We start from the raw sequence: 18,640 nt of genomic DNA on the forward strand, positions 1-18,640 counted from the left end.
ACAGAGCTCTCTGCATCAGAGGCAAGAGATTTCTTGTGCTTCTTTTTCTTTGATGGGGCTTGGTCCCTGAAGTGTTTGGTTTTCTTAGGAGCGTTTTTGGAAGGTAGCTCCAAGTTGTGCGCCTCTTGAATCAAAATGGCAGGCGTGGCGGAAAGAGCCGATTCTGGCTGCTGGAGGGGAGTTGTGGATCTCTGCTCCAAGCTACCCAGATCCTGCGGTAGCTGAGAACCCTCAGAGTGGGAGCCCCTCAGGAGTTCTTCAGCGTTAGCCAGCTCAATTTTGCAACCGCCATGAATTAAGAAACAAAAAATAAATCTTTTGGAGTCCAATTAGGCCAAATTATAAAGAAAAAAGGTTGTTTAGAAAAAGGAGATAATTTAAGATCCGACTGAGATAGTTCCCTTCCCACCCTCGCACAATCTAGACAGTGGAGGGGATAGCAGGAAAGGAAGGAATAGGAAGCCAAAAGAACGCTAACAACTGAAGAGCTCTCTAAAAGATGTGCCAGCTCAAGCAAGAAAGAACTGGAACTGGGGTTGGGAGGCAGCTTCCAACAGGAAATTACATCACGTGATTCAGTCCTGTCTCGAGCATGCTCAGTACACAACCCTCTCTGATGAGCTCCAACACAAGAGGAAAAGCAGCATCAAAATTCAATCATCAACGTCAAATCAAGGCATACAGTTCATTAGAGGTTTTTAGTTGCAAAGGCAATAGCAAGAACAAAAAGACAAAACCAAAAGAAAACACAAAAACAAACTCCAAAATACAAAATATTTCTTTTCTGCCTCTCCCGGAGGGTCTTACTGAAGGGACAGCTTGCAGAGTTAATATTTCCATCCCAGATATCTCCAAGGCACATCAATATCCACTCAGATCTTTCCCTTCTGCTCCAACACACTGTTTCAGGCCTTTAGTTAAAGGGGTTCGCTCTCACTTTCCCTCCTCCCAATCAGTGCTCCCTCTAATAGGAATTCCCAGATGTTGACTACAACTCCCAGAATCCCCAACCAAAGGCCACTGCATCTGGGGATGGTGGGAGTTGTAGTGAACAACATCTGGGAATCTCTGTTAGAGGGAACAGTTCTCTCAATTCAAAACAATCAGCCAAGTGCTAATGATCTCAATGCTTTGATGGGGAGGGAAGAAGTGAAGGCCATACACAGAGAATTACATACACAAAATTACATTACATTACATTACATACACAGTTTTTAGAAAGCTTCTTAAATCTTGGCTTTTTACCCAGGCTTTTACATTACTGTTTCTACTGCTGCTTCTATGTGTTTTTACTCATTTATAGTTTTTATGCTTGTATTTTATAGTTTTAAAATTAGATTTGTTTTATATTTTTAGCTTAATATTTTAATTGTCATTTTTATTGTATGTTTTTAACTTTTGTAAACCGCCTTGGGGTTGTTTTTAATGAAAGGCGGTATAGAAATTCAAAAATAAATACATTTAAAAAAACAGAGAACACAACAACAGGTGTTCTCAGCAGAAACAGAATCTCACACCAAGACTGCACAAAATGGCTCCAGTCAGGCCCGCCGGTACATTTTGAATCAAACACTCACAAAAAATGGAATGCTATCCATAACAGGAGGAGATCAAGATGGAGATTTTTAAGAGAATTTCATTAACCTTCTGAGCAGAGTTGGAGAAACCTATTCGTGAATATGGATCTCCACTATGCTTTGTTTGTCAAACAGGGAAACTACCTGCATGGGTTTCTTTTTCCATGGAGTCAAAGACAGATATGTCAATACTGGTTTCCTCTGACCATTTGTGTTAGTCAGAGACACACAAATTAAGGGGTCCCTGGGGACTCCACTTCCACTAAAGAACAGGAGCACATAAGGTTATGTTCTTATAACCAGGGGTCATCTCATGAAATTGATTGCCAAGAAATATAGGACCAACAAATGGAAGTACTTTTTCATACAAAGCATAATCGGCTTGTGGAATTCTCTGCCACAAAATGTGGTGATAGCCAACAACCTAGATGGCTTTAAGAGGGGTTTGGATATCTTCATGGAGGAGAGGTCTATCAACGGCTACTAGTCTGAGGGTTGTAGGCCATCTCCAGCCTCAGAGACAAGATACCTCTGGATACCAGTTTCAGGGGAGCAACAGTAGGAGGGAGGGCCTCAACTCCTGCCTGCAAGCTTCCAGCGGCATCTGGTGGGCCACTGTGTGAAACAGGATGCTGTACTAGATGGGCCTTGGGCCTGATCCAGCAGGGCTGTTCTTATGTTAACACACAGCTCCCAAAGGTTTGGCACTTAATGGTGGCATGAGCAAGGCTATATATTCCTTTTACAAAACCAGAATTAGCATCTGTTCGTATACATTACAATAATCTTAATTTTGATATTATAGCTCAATTTAATTGCAAGCTCAAGTGCCTTAACTTCAAAGTAGACTGTTTACAGAAGCAACAACATTCTCATGGGAACACGAAAGATTGTTTCATGGAAAAAATGAGGTCTGCCATCTCAAATGTCTCCCCACCCACCCATGGGAACAAATAGCAGGTCACCAGAAGTCAGAGTAATATATCCCATATCTTATCCCTAACAAAGAAAGAAATCAGTGCGACGAAACAAAGCACTGCATACAAAGGAATTATTAACTCTCAACTAGAGACTAACTAAAGAGAACTCTGTGTGCACTGGCAGTGAATGAGCTTACCAACAACTCAAACTCTGCAATCCTTAAACAGCAAAAACGAAAGGAGGTCTCCAACAATACATAAGGGTGAGACTGTCTCTGGCAGCTTCTCACCCAGTCTTCCCTTTAAAACCACTAAAGCCAGGATTCAGAAAAGGTGCACAAATCTTTTTTTCCTGAGAGGTCACTATTTGGTAAAGATGGTTAAAGCTCCCTCCTGAGTGACTCCATCCCCATCACACTCAAAACTGTTGCTATTTATCTGGGACAATCCCTACATCCTGGTCTCTGTCCCAGATAAATCACTATCCGTTTTTGGTCCTATTTTTACCTTGGGGAGCAGCTTGTTAAAAGTTTTGTTAATGTTTCATTCGTTGTGAGTTGCTAATGCTCTCGTTGTGCAGGGTTCAGCCCCCTTCCCTGGTTTCTAGCAGTTAAATCTCTGATGAGGGGATACATCTTTTCTCTACTGCTCATGCATGCAGATGCATGCAAATCAATAGTCCCTCTAGTTTTTTAAAATCTCTGTGCAGAATGAGTTCTGTTCTGGGTGGAAGTATCAAGGCAGTGTGCATGCACGTGCATTCAGAGTGGGGCATTCCTGATTCAACCTGAGCGTGATCTAAAATGAACTGAGAGGACATCCAAAAGCTTGAGAGTGTTTGCACGCCTTAGAGGGAACAGGGATGCAAACACTAACTGGACAAAGAAGTGCCTGTTTAAAGTAATAGCTCTCTGATTTAGCAGGGGGAGATTAACTGGCCCTATCCACACACACACACACCAGCACAATACATCCAGTGAGGTACTTGTGTTTCTTTTTATACTGTGAGCCCTTTGGGACAAAGATCCATCTCATTCATTCATTCATTCATTCATTCATTCATTCATTCTTTATGTAAACCGCTTTGGAAACGTTTGTTGAAAAGCAGTATATATAAATATTTGTTGTTGCTGCTGTTACAGAGAACTGGAAACTGGGTTCTCAATTGGCAATTTTAAACACCACTCCTGCAGGCACCCAACTTCTTCAGAGAAGCCCAATCTTCACCGCACCCCCGCCTGTTACCATTAAATACAATACCGATAGAATGCGGTATTGTATTGAATGGTTTGCTGATATCAAAGGAATGTCTCATTGGAATGGACTCCAACAGGCTTGCATCACCTCAGACCTGATTATGGGGCTGATGAGATGCTCAGCCCTAATTTATGTAATGCTTTTCAACAAAAAGGTTCTCAAAGTATCGTATTTACTCAAATAGAAGGCAAATCTATTTAAGATGATTAAAAGACAGAGGTTAAATACCAGTATTTACACAAAAGAAAGAGGACTCTGAATTCAAGATGACTATATTTAACAGGAAATAACTGGAGGGAAACCCCATCTTGGATTCAGGTAAATACTGCCACTTACATAGCGAAAGTAATGAAAAGATGGCTCCAAGTAGGAGTGTGCATGAACAGTTCAAAATGAACCAGTCTGTCTGGTTCTAATGCAAACCAGACTGGCCCTCGGGAAAAGCAGCCAGTCCATGAATGAACCAAATCAAAACTGATTTTATGTGAACTGGTTTGAAGGTTTGAATGACTGTGGAGGCTGCCATTTTGTCAGCTTGTTTACTTATTTTCCTCCCTTGCCAATTGGCTTTCTGCCGCTGCTTTCCAATTGGCTTGTAATCTCCTTTCCTCTGGTTGGCTTGTTATCCTTCCAAATCAAGTGCTATCAGGGCAACCCTGCCCCCACTGGCTGGGGGGGAGGGTCAGGGAATGGGGAACAAAAAGAAGGGAGTTTCAAACTGTATTTGAAACAATACCCATAAACCACCTTTTGGAGTTTTTTCCTTTAAATAGGGTCCAGTTTAGGGAAAGGGATTTACGTAGGTGGTTACTATCTATCTATCTATCTATCTATCTATCTATTTATTTATTTATTTAACATTTATATCCCGCTCTTCCTCCAAGGAGCCCAGAGCAGTGTACTATATACACAACAACCCTGTATACACAACAACCCTATATACACAACAACCCTCACAACAACCCTGTGAAGTAGGTTAGGCTGAGAGAGAAGTGACTGGCCCAGAGTCACCCAGCAAGTCTCATGGCTGAATGGGGATTTGAACTCGGGTCTCCCCGGTCCTAGTCCAGCACTCTAACCACTACACCACGCTGGGCAGCAGAGTTAGGAGGGGACTGGGTACAGCTTACTACACAGTAATCATCTGCCTCCCTTCCCTTATACTTACCCTGTTGTTGCTCCCCACCCCACAAAAAGCAACCCCCCCCAAAAAAGCCTGCTTCTTTATTTGGGGGGATTTTATTTTTCCAGCTTCTGTGTGCATTGTATATACAATGCTATAGATAGCACCGTGTGTGGCACATACAGCATAATAAATAGACCACCTTCTAAAGGCACTTCCTCCCCCACCTCCCAACAGAGTAAAGGCTATAATTCAAAAACCCCAAGATGATATCTGGGAGGGTATTTAGCAGAGCCAGGAGTCGAGTGGCAGGCAGAGGGAGAGGTGATACTACTTGTCGTGGAGGGGTGAAGGCAACGGGAGGGGCCTACTCCAAGTGGCTGCCGTCCCCCTAGAGGTCGTTGTGCACAAGCCCAACTATCCGGTGCTCCCTGCTCCTGCAGCACAGACAGCTAAGACAGGCAGGGGAAGAAGGGCTTCTTCTATCAGGGAAGAAGCTCTTCCCCGTGGCAGCGGAGAAGGTGTCGTCAGCTGCTAGTGGAATGCACTCCTTGCAGAAATCCATAATTTGAACTCATTATTGAACTCTTTCAGGAGAGTCCTCAAAACTTATCTGTTTGGCTTGGCCTTCCAGGGTTTTTTAAATTATTGGGAATGTTTCTGTAACCTGGTTTTCCAGGGTTTTTAAACTCTTTTGAATGTTTTTACTGTTAATGGTTTTATGGTGTTTTATAATCTGTTTTAACTGTTAATTGATTTTAATTGTTTTGTTATTAATTGTAAACCACCCTGGGCCAGTTTTGGAAGGGTGGTATAGAAATCAAATAAATAAATAAATAAATAACAGTATCACCACCGCTTCCTGGTCCAGAAGCATGGTGTCCCTGGCAGCACCAACGCAGCCAGTAGTTCTGCCCAAGTGTTCCACCCAATGGTTCAAACAGGGGTGCCTTGATGCCCTGCCAGGGGTACGTGAGGAGCCCACCAAGTCCTGTGGCAATGCTCATGGTCACCCCCACCCACTGCAACACCACTGTCAGCTCACGCCACCCAATGGTTCAAACAGGGGTGCCTTGATGCCCTGCCAGGGGTACGTGAGGAGCCCACCAAGTCCTGTGGCAATGCTCATGGTCACCCCCACCCACTGCAACACCACTGTCAGCTCACGCCACCCAATGGTTCAAACAGGGGTGCCTTGATGCCCTGCCAGGGGTACGTGAGGAGCCCACCAAGTCCTGTGGCAATGCTCATGGTCATCCCCACCCACTGCAACACCACTGTCAGCTCACGCCACCCTGGCCAACCCCCAAACCAAATGTGTCCCAGTCTGCTTGTTAATGTTGCTGACACCACAGACATGCATGCACCCATGGCCCAGGATGATGGACTGGTGCCTTGAGGCCCAGCAGCAATTGGAGATCATGGTGGAGCAGGCAGGAGGTTTGATTTTGTGTGTTATTTTTGTTGACTCCCCCACCACCACCACCCCCGCAAGCAGCACAAACATGCACTTACCCCTCAACCATGGCCCGGGATGAGTAGATGGACTGGTGACCTGACATGTATCAGCCAGGCAGGCTGTCGGCCGGGGCCCAGCCAATCTGAAGCCATGGTTTGCTTATTATTGATTTATTACATTTATATACCGCCCCATCCAAACGGCTCTGGGAGGTGTCTTATCCAGACACTAAGAGAAGAAAGAAGAATTCTTCTCAAGGAAGTTTGTGCTTTTTTTCTTAGTTTTTTCAGCACTGATTATAGCATGCTTGCTTTCCTATTGCTTGTTGCTTTAATTATCTGGCTTTGCTGATCTCTGATGGACAAAGGCAGGGTGCCTGCTTTCCTTGAGTTGCTGTGGTTTGATCTGTTTGTGAGATGGTGCTGCAGCAAGAAATGGACAATGGCAGATCAGCTCTCTCTCTACTGTGTGTAATATTTTCTTGGTTATTGCTGTGAGATGAACTCCATGTCTGTCCTTGAGACTAAGTTGTGCTTCACTCAGTGTTCTGGTCTGCTCCGCAATCTGCATTCTCCATTGCAAGGTGTACTCAGAATGTGGCTGAAGATGACTTTGTTCTAACTAAGCTTATGGCTATGCTTGCTAAGGGTGCGTGCTGCTGCTGTTGCTGTTGCAATCGAGTTATAACTGTGGGTTAGTGCGTGAGAGAGCAACTTGTGCCAATGATGCAGCACAGGCACCTGGGCTGGCAGTGGATTGGGTCAGTTGGTGTGTTTGTTTGTTTTTGTTTTCGGGTGGGTTTTTTTGACTGTTTGAAATGCAGCATTGTGTGTTGTTCTGTGAATCAATGGGAGCAACAGACTGAGACGATTCCCTTTTTGTACTTTCAAAACTTGTGTGGCAGTGAGCTGTTTTGCCCACAGGAATAATGGGGAACTCGAACCACCCCTTTATTCCCCATGGTAGGTCCTAGGGACACCAAAGTGTGTTGGTTGGTAGAGGATGATGGGTGCTACCTACCACCCAACCCACAAAACAATCAGGAAAATCAGGCAATTTTTAATAATTTTTCGAATTTTTCCTGGTAGGTCAACCCTAACCCGAGAGTGACCTACTGACCCAGGAAAAACTCATAAATTTCAACAATCTTCAGACAAATAAATACATACGTACAATTAAAGCCCATTCTGCCTCTTGACTCCAGTTCAAGTCACAGCACAGCCAAGGATTCTGCTGGGTGGCCTTGGACACTTCATTGCCCTCAGCTCTTTTGTCAAAGTCTGACAGTAATGAATTAACACACAGGGTACCACGTGACAAATGGGATGTGGTAATGCTACCACCCAGTTTAAACTTCATGGATAAGGCTAATGAGAAATCTTTCAAGTTTTGATGACATGGAAATGCCCAGTACTGTACAACAGGCCAAAACAGAACAACACTTCATATTTCTGCCAAATGTAATCACTCAGTAATAACCTCACATATGCGTAATTTCTGGCTACCATTCACAAAAGCATGGCTTAGTCCCTATGAAAGAAAGATAGCTCAAGCAGAAATATACAGGAACAACATCGTTTCAAGATTCCATTTTAGTGAGAACCATTGTGCTTTTCTTTTTCATGAACAGTGGGAGTTTCCTGTCCTGTATGCATGCAATGTAGTCCTATGAATAATTGCCTTATTCAAGACTTTCTTACAAAGCTATAATTGGCTGTAAGGATGGTGGGAGGTGGAAGATTCATCTGAATAAGGGCCAGCAGTGGAGAAAATGGCAAACTCTTGGAGAATGAACTACCCTGCAAGAGTACAGAAAAGAACAGCCACCATCTGACCCAATATATGTGTTCTATATAAGGCAACAGTTCAGTTGCTTGTTCAGTTAATAAATATCAGCTTTTTATGGAAATGCATGAACTTTGTCAAGTGTCATCCTCAAGTATTTATATCTGCAGTGTTCTTTGCTGGCATCAAGCTACAGTTAAAATGTTTAGTGTTTACATAAAATCAAGCAGTCAGATCCACAAATCAACAAGGTGCAGTGGTAAGATTTAAGTAAGGTTTGGGAAGATTTAATTTTTTGAAGAAGTTTCCTGCACTGGAGGGGGGAGGACTAGAAGACTTCCAAAATCTCTTCCAAACCTAAAATTCTATGATTCTATTAAATATCCAATCTTTTATTTCAGCACAAAGAAGGAAGAAGGCTTGCGTCTGTAGTTCCTTCTCTGCAACTACGGAGGACATCTGTACAGGAGATAGCTGTAGTAATTCTCTTTCTATGGCAGCCTTGTGTGTTAGCACATAGAATGTTAATGCAGACAATTAATTGGTCCCAACAGCTTTTACTATTTCTCAGAGAGCTCTGTGCTGCATTCCCAAGAATGGATTGGGGGAGTCATACCTGAAGAGATCAATGTGAGAGAAATGTGGGCAATTTAAACACTGCATTGCTGTGCTACACTGGTAAAAGGAACCCTGCAGTGCACCAGTTCTGAGGTGCCTTGCACCTTTTCCTTATTTATGATTAAGTGCAAATGTAACACCTTCCTTGTTCATTTCGTTTCCACATTAGCAACATTCACATAGGGCATATAGATAGCTCAAAAGAGGTTCAAAGGGTGTGTGTGTGTGTGTGTATTTGCCTCAGTGTAAATCCCAGTGGAGTATCTGCAATTATTCAAAGTACCTGTCATGCATTAAAAGTCTTATCTTCAGCGAAAATGGATCAGGTTACTCAGAGAAGGCTAGTAATAAGAATCCTTGTTTGCTATATTTTTAGAAAAACGGGTCCTCCTCACCTGACCCCTTTCATTAATCTTCAGTAGAAAACTACTGGAAAAGTTAGTTTATTACCGTTTTGATTATTTTCACAAAACTGACTACAAAAACTCCTCTAGTTTCCCTCATCAACCCCAAATTTCAACATAAGCTTCTCCAAACCAAAGAAAAGAAACCAGAATCAAAGTCTAGGGCAGGGGATCCCAATATTGGATCCCTAGATGTCATTGGACTACAATTCCCATCACTCTGGTCTGAAGCCATTGTGGCTGGGGATGATGGGAGTTGTAGTCCAACACCATCTGGGGACCTAAGGTTGGGAACCCCTGCTCTAGAGTGCTTCATTGAGACAGCCATGCCAGCAGAAGCTAGGGGAGGTAAGGAAGGATTACATATTTCTTCCTGGTACACACAAAGAATGAAGAAATCTGCTGTTACATTACAAAGGTATTTCCAAAGCAAAAATATTGCTTCCGCACAAGGGCCCCTTAGTGCTGCTAAGGTGTTGTTTTCCATAATCAACTGAAAGCAGAGTTGAAATGGTAGTTCTATACAGCATTTAATATTACCTAGCAATGTCTTTCCCCATGACCAACATTTTATTTATTTATCTGTCTATCCGATTTGTTCACCGTCCCAAACTTCCATCTCTGGGCAGAAGTTTGCTACAATATAATACAGGTTAAAACACAGAAAATAAAACAACAATCAAATTAAAAAGCTTGGGTGGAGACACAAGTCTTTAAGTACTTTTTAAAGTTGTCAGAGATGGGGAGGCTCTTATTCCAGCAGAGAGTGCATTCCAAAGCCTCGGGGCAGCAACAGAGAAGGCCCATCCCTATGTGGCCACCAGACAAGCCGGTGGCAACTGCAGACGAGCCTCTCTGGAAGATCTCAACAGGTGGTGGGAATCAAGCTGAAGTAGACATTCTCTAAAAAAAACCCAAACCTAAACCTAGAATTTTATAGATTATAACCAGCACTTTGTATTTTGCCCGGAAACTTAACGGCAGCCAGAGTAATATGGTCTCTTCAAGATGACCCGGAGACCAACCTGGCTGCCGCATTCTGCACCAACTGCAGTTTCCGGACTACGTAAAAAAATAGCCCCACATAGAGTGCATTGCAGTAGTCAAGTATGGAGGTTACCAGCATATGTACCACAGTTCTGAGGCCATTCATCTCAAGAAACTGACACAGCAGGCGTATCAGCCGAAGCTGATAGAAAGCACCTCTGGTGCTTTTATAATATCCTTTTATAATGTTTACTGACAAGTCCTAATGTTAATTAGTAGCTTCCTTGGAGGTTCTGTTTTATTACTTCCTATTCAGCACAACTGGGGGGATTAATTATTAATTGCTCTGTATTAGCCTTTAGTCAGCTTCTGTTCGCCTTAAGGAGGGGCTTTGATTATTGGTTTTCTTGCATTTTTGTTTTATAGTGAAATAGCACTATTTCAGTATAAAAGAAAGAAAAGCAAAAATGGTAAAAGGAAACCAGTCATTAAAGCCTTCTCCCACACAATGGGGAATAAAAATCGACTAGTTACAAATATGAATTAAGGTGCAATTCACATTGGTCCTCCACCTGCAGAGAACAAGATGCAATGACAGAAAAGATTAAGTTTTTCATTCAAAACACAGTAGCCCTTACAGGCCTCAACAGCATCTTGTCTCTCCACACAGAATAGATTAGAGCTTCAATTGCATTTTATTGCCAAAAAGAATAACAGCACAAAACATGAGAGGCCAAGACAGAAAACACTGGAATGCAGTGATTTGGCAATGATGCCATCTGGATCCTCTTTAAAAAGTGAGTGAACTTAAAATGGTAATTCAATTATTCTATATGGCAGAAGCAAACATATAGGAAGTCAACCAACATTGCAGAATAATTCTTCCCATTTTGGGTGCGATCTTGGGTGCAGACTTCCCAAAGGTGTCTCTTTGCTCAGTTAGCAGGGGTTACCAACTTCAGCCTCACTCTTGCCAACTTCAGCCTCAGGTGAACCCAAGATTGATTACCTAGATTTGAAGTTGAGCAGAAAATCTCAGTCAAATCTTGGTAACCCAGCATGGGAACCCGTGGCTTGCCCTCCAAGAGCACATGCTCACCATAAACCTCCAGATCTTGGTTTACTGATTTGGTGGTGACTGTGCAAATCTCCCCTCTATCTCTAGGACCATCACTGTTCCCTGGTGTAGCTTCAGATAGTCCCCAAAATGAAAAACAACATGGAACTAAAGGTTTCTTTGCAGTCTCCATCTCTTGCTGCAGAGACAACCCATTTTTCATTTCCAGTTTTAAACTTTAAACTAAAAATTTCTTTGCCGTAGGCTGCTCCAGTAGAAACTTCCAAGATTCCCTCAGCTTTGTGCAGTTCTCCACTTTGTGTGCACATAGCCTTGCTGGATCACAGCCACAAAGGACAAATACAGCCGCTGAGTTTTCCATTTGGAAGCCTTTCAAGTGTCCTCCGATGTGGAGGCTAAACGGTACGAATGGGGTGGTCTACCAAGGACAGTGGTTCAGTGCAGCAGAGTTTAAGGAGGACTCCTTGAAGCAGAAGCACCGGATAAAAGGAGAGCATACGGAGCTGTAATTTCATTTCACTGCATGAATCCAGCTTTCTCTAAACACCAAACACCAGAGACCAGAGGACGTAGGAAGAGAAAATGACAGACCCTTTCCAACATTAATCACTGCTGTCTGCCTGGATTTAGTTAACCATTTTTATAAACAGCATGTAACCATTAAACTAATCATACATCTTCTCAACTGGCTTGAAGCAAATGTTTACATGTGTAGTGCAGTCAGTTGCTCTTAAGACACACGCTGTGTCTCAAAGAAGCACATTAGCCTCAGACCTTCGCACCAAGAGTACACAGTCCCTGACAACCACATAACACAAGCCACAACCACGAAATGTTCCAGTGACATTGCAGCATAACAGAGCTGCTACCAGACATACAGAACATTGCACTGTTGACAACAGAATAACACAGCATCACCACAGTAAATGTGTCCAGAAAGTGTCACACTTTTATTAAATACAACAAAAACATGTTAGTATTTCATAAGTTAAGTGTGCAAGCATACAAGGAGATAGAGTATAAGTTGTTACCTGAGAGTCCAATATGGAAGCACTGTCTGTCTATCTATCTAATTCTCTAAGATGTACCTGTGGCTAATCACATGCAAGGCAGCTCTCACGAGAGTTCATGAGCAGAAGCACCTGATTGGGCAGTGGGGATTCCATATGCAGATAGGCAAGATGAGCCTGTGAGAGCAGAAGCACCATGGTGATTGGGCAGTGGGGATCCCCTATGCAGATAGGGAGGAGGAGCCTGTGATGGTTAAGGTCAGTTGGAATGCAACTGCTACTAGTCGAAAGATGTTCTTGATTGTAGAGGAGATGAATCTATTATCTATTCTCTCTCTCTCTCTCTCTCTCTAAGGCGTACCCGTTGCTAATCCCATGCGTGGCAGCTTTCACGAGAGTTTGCGAGCAGCTGCCGGACAGCAACAGGGACAGGTGGGAGGAAGGAAATGGCGGTGGCAGCTGGAGGGCTGGCCGGTGGGCAAAGAAAACGGTGGTGAATGGTGGAGGCCAAACAGCAGGTAGGTGGGCAGGAGGGCAGGCAAAGAAAACGGTGGTGAATGGTGGTGGGCAGGAGGAAGGTGGCAGTGGCAGGCAGGCGGGTAGGGAAGAAAATGGTAGTGACAGTGGCAGGTGGGGGAGAAGGCAGCAGTGGTGAACTAGAGGCGCAGATTCTCTGTGCCCGGCCCAGCTAACTTGAATGAATTGTCAATGTGCATTACTAGCTATAGCTCTGCTCCAAATAACTGATGCCAACACAGAAAAATGTGTCAATATTCCAAGGCGCTGGACAGCTCATGGCATCCCTGCCAAATTAATCAAAATGTGGTACATAAATCAGTTTTTTACATGGAGACATACATAATCATTCATTCAATGTCATAATAAAATACATTACTCCTTAAATGCTAATGAACACCTTCAAAACGTCAACATCCCACACAAACCAGAGGGTTACAAGATTGTCAATTCCCAAGATAGAGCAAGCCACAAAACATCAGCGAAATAGTTGTACTTGGCAGGAACGTTTCAAAATTAGCCACAAATTCACTGCACACCAGAAACCGCTACACTAAAAAGGGACCCACGATGTAAACAGGCCTAGTTGACAAGTGTGCATTTCTACATTGCAGAATACTATTTGGAAAGTTGCTTCAGGACGTAACATGAAACAACTGGGGAAATTGTTAAGCTATATGTCATAATTATATTCTCCTTTACATGATAATCATTTCTCAGCCTGGTAACCAAATGCCTCTCATACCAGCACCACTGTTTATATCTTGCAAACATTCAGGATATACTCACCTTTTCAAACAGCAGTAATGTCATCTCACATTTATTTTAGCAATGACCTACTTAACATTTATTTCTGTGACATCTGTCTAGGCATTACCTTGGAGAGTACAGTTTCTCCTTGCTTTGCCCCAATGGTAAGAGAAAAAGTAGTGGATAAGCCAAGCGTCCTTGCACTGACTGAGCAATGATGATGCATTTGAAAAGTGTGCTCTATCAGCTTATTCCTGCCCAAGAGGACAGAAGGAGATTCTCGCTATTCCACAATTATTCCAGAAATATTCACAGTCCCTTGCTGTAAGCACCTTGGGGGAAAAGAACAATAAAATACTGCTGCTGGTTCTTGCAGCAACAGAAATTCAACACCAAACTACCAACAGTCTAAAGCAGTGATTCTAAGCACACAGACCTACAGCCAATTTAACGCATTACACAGAGTTGGCTGCACCGGTTTGCAGCCAACAAGGAGCTGAAGGCAATCCTGGTTTGCTGGTTATTAATCTGTATAATACACATCTTTGCAAACACAAAGGTTGCTGCAGAATGTGTTCACTGTTTATATTTTGGCGTCTACTTCTAAAATATCTTAGGAGTACACAAAAATGTAATGTATAAAGAGTCTTTATAGGGAACTGAAATCAATGGAACTTAACTTCAGATCTTAAACATGGAATGTCACATGGATTACAGTGGGAATGGCTTTCAAGGGAATACTCTTAGGACTTCAGACTTCCTTGCAAGTAAATGTGTTTAGGTTCATAGCACAAGTTGTCACTTCTTCTCAGAGATACGAAAGAGCCCTTATATCAGCAACAACATTGGAGTTGTATAAACAGGGTAGATTCCTATAGGTACATAAAAGGTAAAGTGTGCCGTCAAGTCGATTTCAACTCCTGGCGCCCACAGAGCCCTGTGGTTTTATTTTGGTAGAATACAGGAAGGGTTTACCATTGCCTCCTCCCGCGCAGTATGAGATGATGAATCTTCCTATATTGCTGCTGCCCGCTATAGTACCAGTGGGGATTCGAATCGGCAACCTTCTGATTGTTAGTAAAGCATTTCTCCGCTGTGCCATTAGGTGCATACTACCACAAAATCACCATTTCAGTACCAGGACAAAGGGATTTCTGAAAGCAGGTTAGCAAGATTCAACAAAGTCCAAAGGCCTGCTGTGGAAGCATTCAAGGATAAACCACAAAAAGCACTGTAAAAATACACCTTTTTTTTCTATGCGCTGTGATTCTCCCCACGCACCCACCCAAAAACATTGTCAGCATAGAACAAACAGCTACCCTTTTGAGGAGGGCGGGGAGCAAATGGATTTTTCCTTTTAGAATGCATACCTACCCATCATAAACCCTTTATAGTTGTTTACTCACAGTGTTGCTCACAGTGAATAACCAATGAGTGGACCAGAAATGTGGATGCTATCAGGAAGTAATTATAAGCAGAAATAGCAAATTATGTGGGGAGAAGGGGGACAATTGCCTCCATGATCTCCCTAAAGAGCACCCCTACAATAGAATTTTCACTAGGTGTGTGAAGGCATTCCATATCTTGTTGTATCTTGTACACAAATTTGTGCACTCAACTCTTGTTGAGAGCACAAATGTGTGTTGGGTGCCAACAACATGCCACTAAAAAGCAACCTCATCTGTGTATTTTATTTTATTTATTTACAATATTTCTATCCTGCCTCTCCCATGCAATACTGCTCAAGACAGCTCACAAAAATAAGAAATCACAATAAAACAGACAGAACATCATAAAACTAGTAAAAGCTAGCTAAAACTGAAGCCAATTAAAACCAATCTTAAAAACTAACCAGATACAAATTGCAGATAAGAATACTTAGAAGCTTCCTTAAGGTCTTCACACACAAAAAGAAGTAAAACCTTGAAAGAGACACCCAGCAACATACATAGTACTGTTTAATTCAAATTTTCTTGCATGATATGCACTTACTTGTAGAATAAAAAGACAGAGCATGGCTACAGGATGGAAATGCACACTGGACTCTAGACAAAACCTTCTTTAAAGCCTCCCAGTCCATCACTTTTAGCTGCTTTTGTGCTTGGTCAGATTGTTAATTTCTAGGAAGAGTGTCCTTAAGGTATACATCATAAAACATTAAGTGGATTCCCATGCTACAGAGCCATGGGTAATTGGGGCTCCTCAGCCTTTATCCACCATACGTCCACATGAGTTTACAAGCACACATCTGCTTCACAGCTCATACTACAGATCAGCAACTGGAAGCCCTGGGGTCAAATCTGACCCCCTGAGATGTACTGACTGCTGCACACACATACCCCAGCTGCTTACCTACATGCAAGAGAATGTGTGGAAGGAGTGATATTTGTGGGGAAATAGAACTTGCTGACCATCCAGTTTGCCCCATGCAAATGGGAACTTCGGCCATTCCCCTGTCCTCTCCTCAAGATTGACTTCCCACAAAACAAGCTGCTGATTAGGGCTTTGTGGTGGTGTTTACAGGTCAGACAAAGGTGCATATGCAGCAAATGTAAAGAGGAAATGGCACTCTATGTATGCTTTGGTGTGTGCTTTAAACACTTTACCTCCTAGGCAGAAGCAGCCTTAGACCAAATGGTACCCCAGGCAACGACCATCTTTGGCACAGCACCCTCTCTTATTTGGCAACTCTTGAATACAACTTTTATTGATTTTATAGCCTCTTTCACACTCTGGATGCAAGATACAATTTATCTCTGTCATAGAAGATGCTAAATGTGCACCTATGGCTCTATAAAGCGGTTCTGGTGCATGCCATAAAACAAATAAAAACAAATATGCAGGGCTTTTATAAATAAAAAATTCAGAAATGTGAGTGCAATTCACACACATATTGTGTGCTGCTACAACACATATCCGTTCATTTTCCTTGTCTGTGCACACCTAGTTTGTTGCCTAGAGTCACATTCCATGACATTTAGAAACCTACGCTTGGTGGTAGAATATCCTTAGAACTGGGAATTTTACAATACTATTGCAGAAGTCATATTAATCGATGAAGACTTTGTGGGGAGTAGCAGTGGCGTCTGTGGGAAGCGTCTTCATCGGAGGAGAGGAATGGATACACTTGACCAATGTCTGAGGAGCCTGGATTACTCACTGACATAATTCAATTTTTGCATGACTTGGATTTTTGAACGGCACAAATGTTCTTTTAGAACTGCACATTTTGTATCTGATCGCACATTTGTAAAGTCCTGCAAATATGTTTCCTCTTAGAAGCTTTTTCATTTGCAGGGTAAGTGAAACTCTTGGTGCCTGCGCACCTCACATCCAAGCCTGGTACCCCAGGCTGAGTCACTTGAATTGGGACGTACTTCTAAGGCCAGAACTACATGTTAGCAGGAGACATGCATGGGTTTTTCTTCTAGGGAAACAGGCTTTTTTCCTAGGCTTTTCCTGATGGCCTCTTCTTCTAGGGAAAAGCAGGTTTGAGAGGGGGGCAGTTTGGTGTGAAGCAGCAGCGGGAGCTGTTTTAGGCATACCACCACCACCCCGCACCTGTCACAGTCCCCCTGCAACTCTCTCCCCACAAGTTGCTTCTGCCTCACCCAGCAGATGGGTCACCGGCCCTGATATCCAGCCTCACTCACCGGTACCAGGAACAAATCCTAAGGGATGGAATTTAAGGCGTGACTGCACAGAGGTTCAGAAATTAGTCTCCGTGGGAGGGAGAGCACGTGTGTGCCAGAGGGTAGTAAGGGGCAGTGGGCACTGCCTCAAAAACACTTCCTGCTCCCCCATCCACTAGTCGCTCTGGAACTGTACAGCAAAGCGTTCGACCAAACAGCCCCAGTATATTGTGGTCTGTTTAAAGAAGCCTCAACTCCTCCACCCCAGAACAAGCTGCAGAAGCCGGAAAGGGGTCCGGTAGGGCTCGTTAACTGCCTCAAGTACAGGAATTCTGCCTCTCCCCGCATCTGGCGTCTAGTACAATCCCCTCCGCTCCCGCGCTGCTCTTCGCCACCCCTCAGCCTAGCTGCGCTCCTGGCACTGCGCTGCCTCTCCAGCGGGCGAGGGGGGGGGTCCTCCCTTCGGCGCCACTGACCTGAAGCAGGTGGTGAGCTCTCCGCTGGGCTTCAGGCAGGGGTACTTGGTGGTGGCGACTCTGCTCTCCGAACACACTTCCCTGCGAGGTGGAGGACGAGGAGGAGGAGAGGAGACACGTGAAAAGGGGACCCCGCGCCAAAGCGCCCGAAGCCACCACAGCAGCCGCCGCCGCCGCCACGTCCGAAGCCAGTCAGGAGCACACGCGACGCCGTGACGCGTCCCCCCCAGGGCGGCAAGCAGGCGGGACTCCCTCTGGCCGGCTGGCGTGGCGGGAAAGGCAACGCGAGGGCAAGGGGTGGCAGGGGCGCGCGCGCCGGGGGCCCTCCCACCCGGACACCCACCCACCTGTCGCTGTCCTCGGGCTCCTCGCGGTAGGTCCACGCGTGCCCGAGCGCCGCCAGCAGCAGCACGGGGAGCAGCCAGAGGCGCAGGCTCCGCGACGGCGAGCCCAGCACGAGCCGCAGAAGGCGCCTGGCACCTCCCCCGCCGCCGCTGCCCTGCAGCAGCACCATCGGGCGGCCTTTGCGCTGCCTCGCGGACTGCCGGCGCGCTGGAGGGAGGAGGAGGAGGAAGAGAGCTGCCCTCTGCGGCGGGAGAGGCGCAGCGGTGTGAACACGGACGGGGTGGGGGGAGGGCAGCAGTGGCGGAGGAGGGAGGAGGAAATGGAAGGGACGAGAAAGAGCGGGGGGGGGCACGGGGGGGCGAAGAGATGGGGCAGAGAGGCGAGCTCGGCGCGTGGGTCGCTTTGCCTGCTGGCCAAGGGGGAACTGGCGACGCTGGCGGTGGGGGCCGTAGCGTAGTGGGGGAAACCTGGCTGCTGCAGAGGGGGCTGGAAGCTTGTGGGGCAGGAAGAGCCCGGTGGCTCAAGGAGGGTGGAGGACGGCGAAGAGGAACGGGGTCGCCAGCTGCTCAAGTCCCTCCCTGGTGGCCTTCCAGAAGCGAAGGGGCAGAGGAGAGGGAGACCCGGGGGGTGACAAGGTTCCCTTCCCGGCAGATGTGGGAGGGAGCGAGCGAGGGGATCTTGGAGATTAGCGACGGGAGAAGGG

The 18,640-nt window shown here is 44.9% G+C and overlaps 1 protein-coding gene across 3 annotated transcripts in view; it reads right to left on the reverse strand.

The window, feature by feature from the left end:
- The window catches only part of CCBE1 (collagen and calcium binding EGF domains 1), a 222,075-nt gene extending 203,949 nt beyond the window's left edge, over positions 1-18,126 (reverse strand). For all 3 annotated transcript variants that reach the window (XM_053301567.1, XM_053301566.1, XM_053301568.1), the window contains exons 1-2: positions 17,940-18,126; positions 17,593-17,673 (exon numbers count right to left, since the gene is read on the reverse strand). In XM_053301567.1, the coding sequence (XP_053157542.1) occupies positions 17,593-17,673; positions 17,940-18,106 (248 nt within the window). In that variant the 5' untranslated portion in view covers positions 18,107-18,126. The remainder of the gene's footprint in view (positions 1-17,592; positions 17,674-17,939) is intronic.
- Positions 18,127-18,640: the final 514 nt, after the last annotated feature.

The sequence above is a fragment of the Hemicordylus capensis genome, chromosome 2 (genome assembly GCF_027244095.1).
Source record: "Hemicordylus capensis ecotype Gifberg chromosome 2, rHemCap1.1.pri, whole genome shotgun sequence".
In the NCBI taxonomy this organism is placed as follows: Eukaryota; Metazoa; Chordata; class Lepidosauria; order Squamata; family Cordylidae; genus Hemicordylus; species Hemicordylus capensis.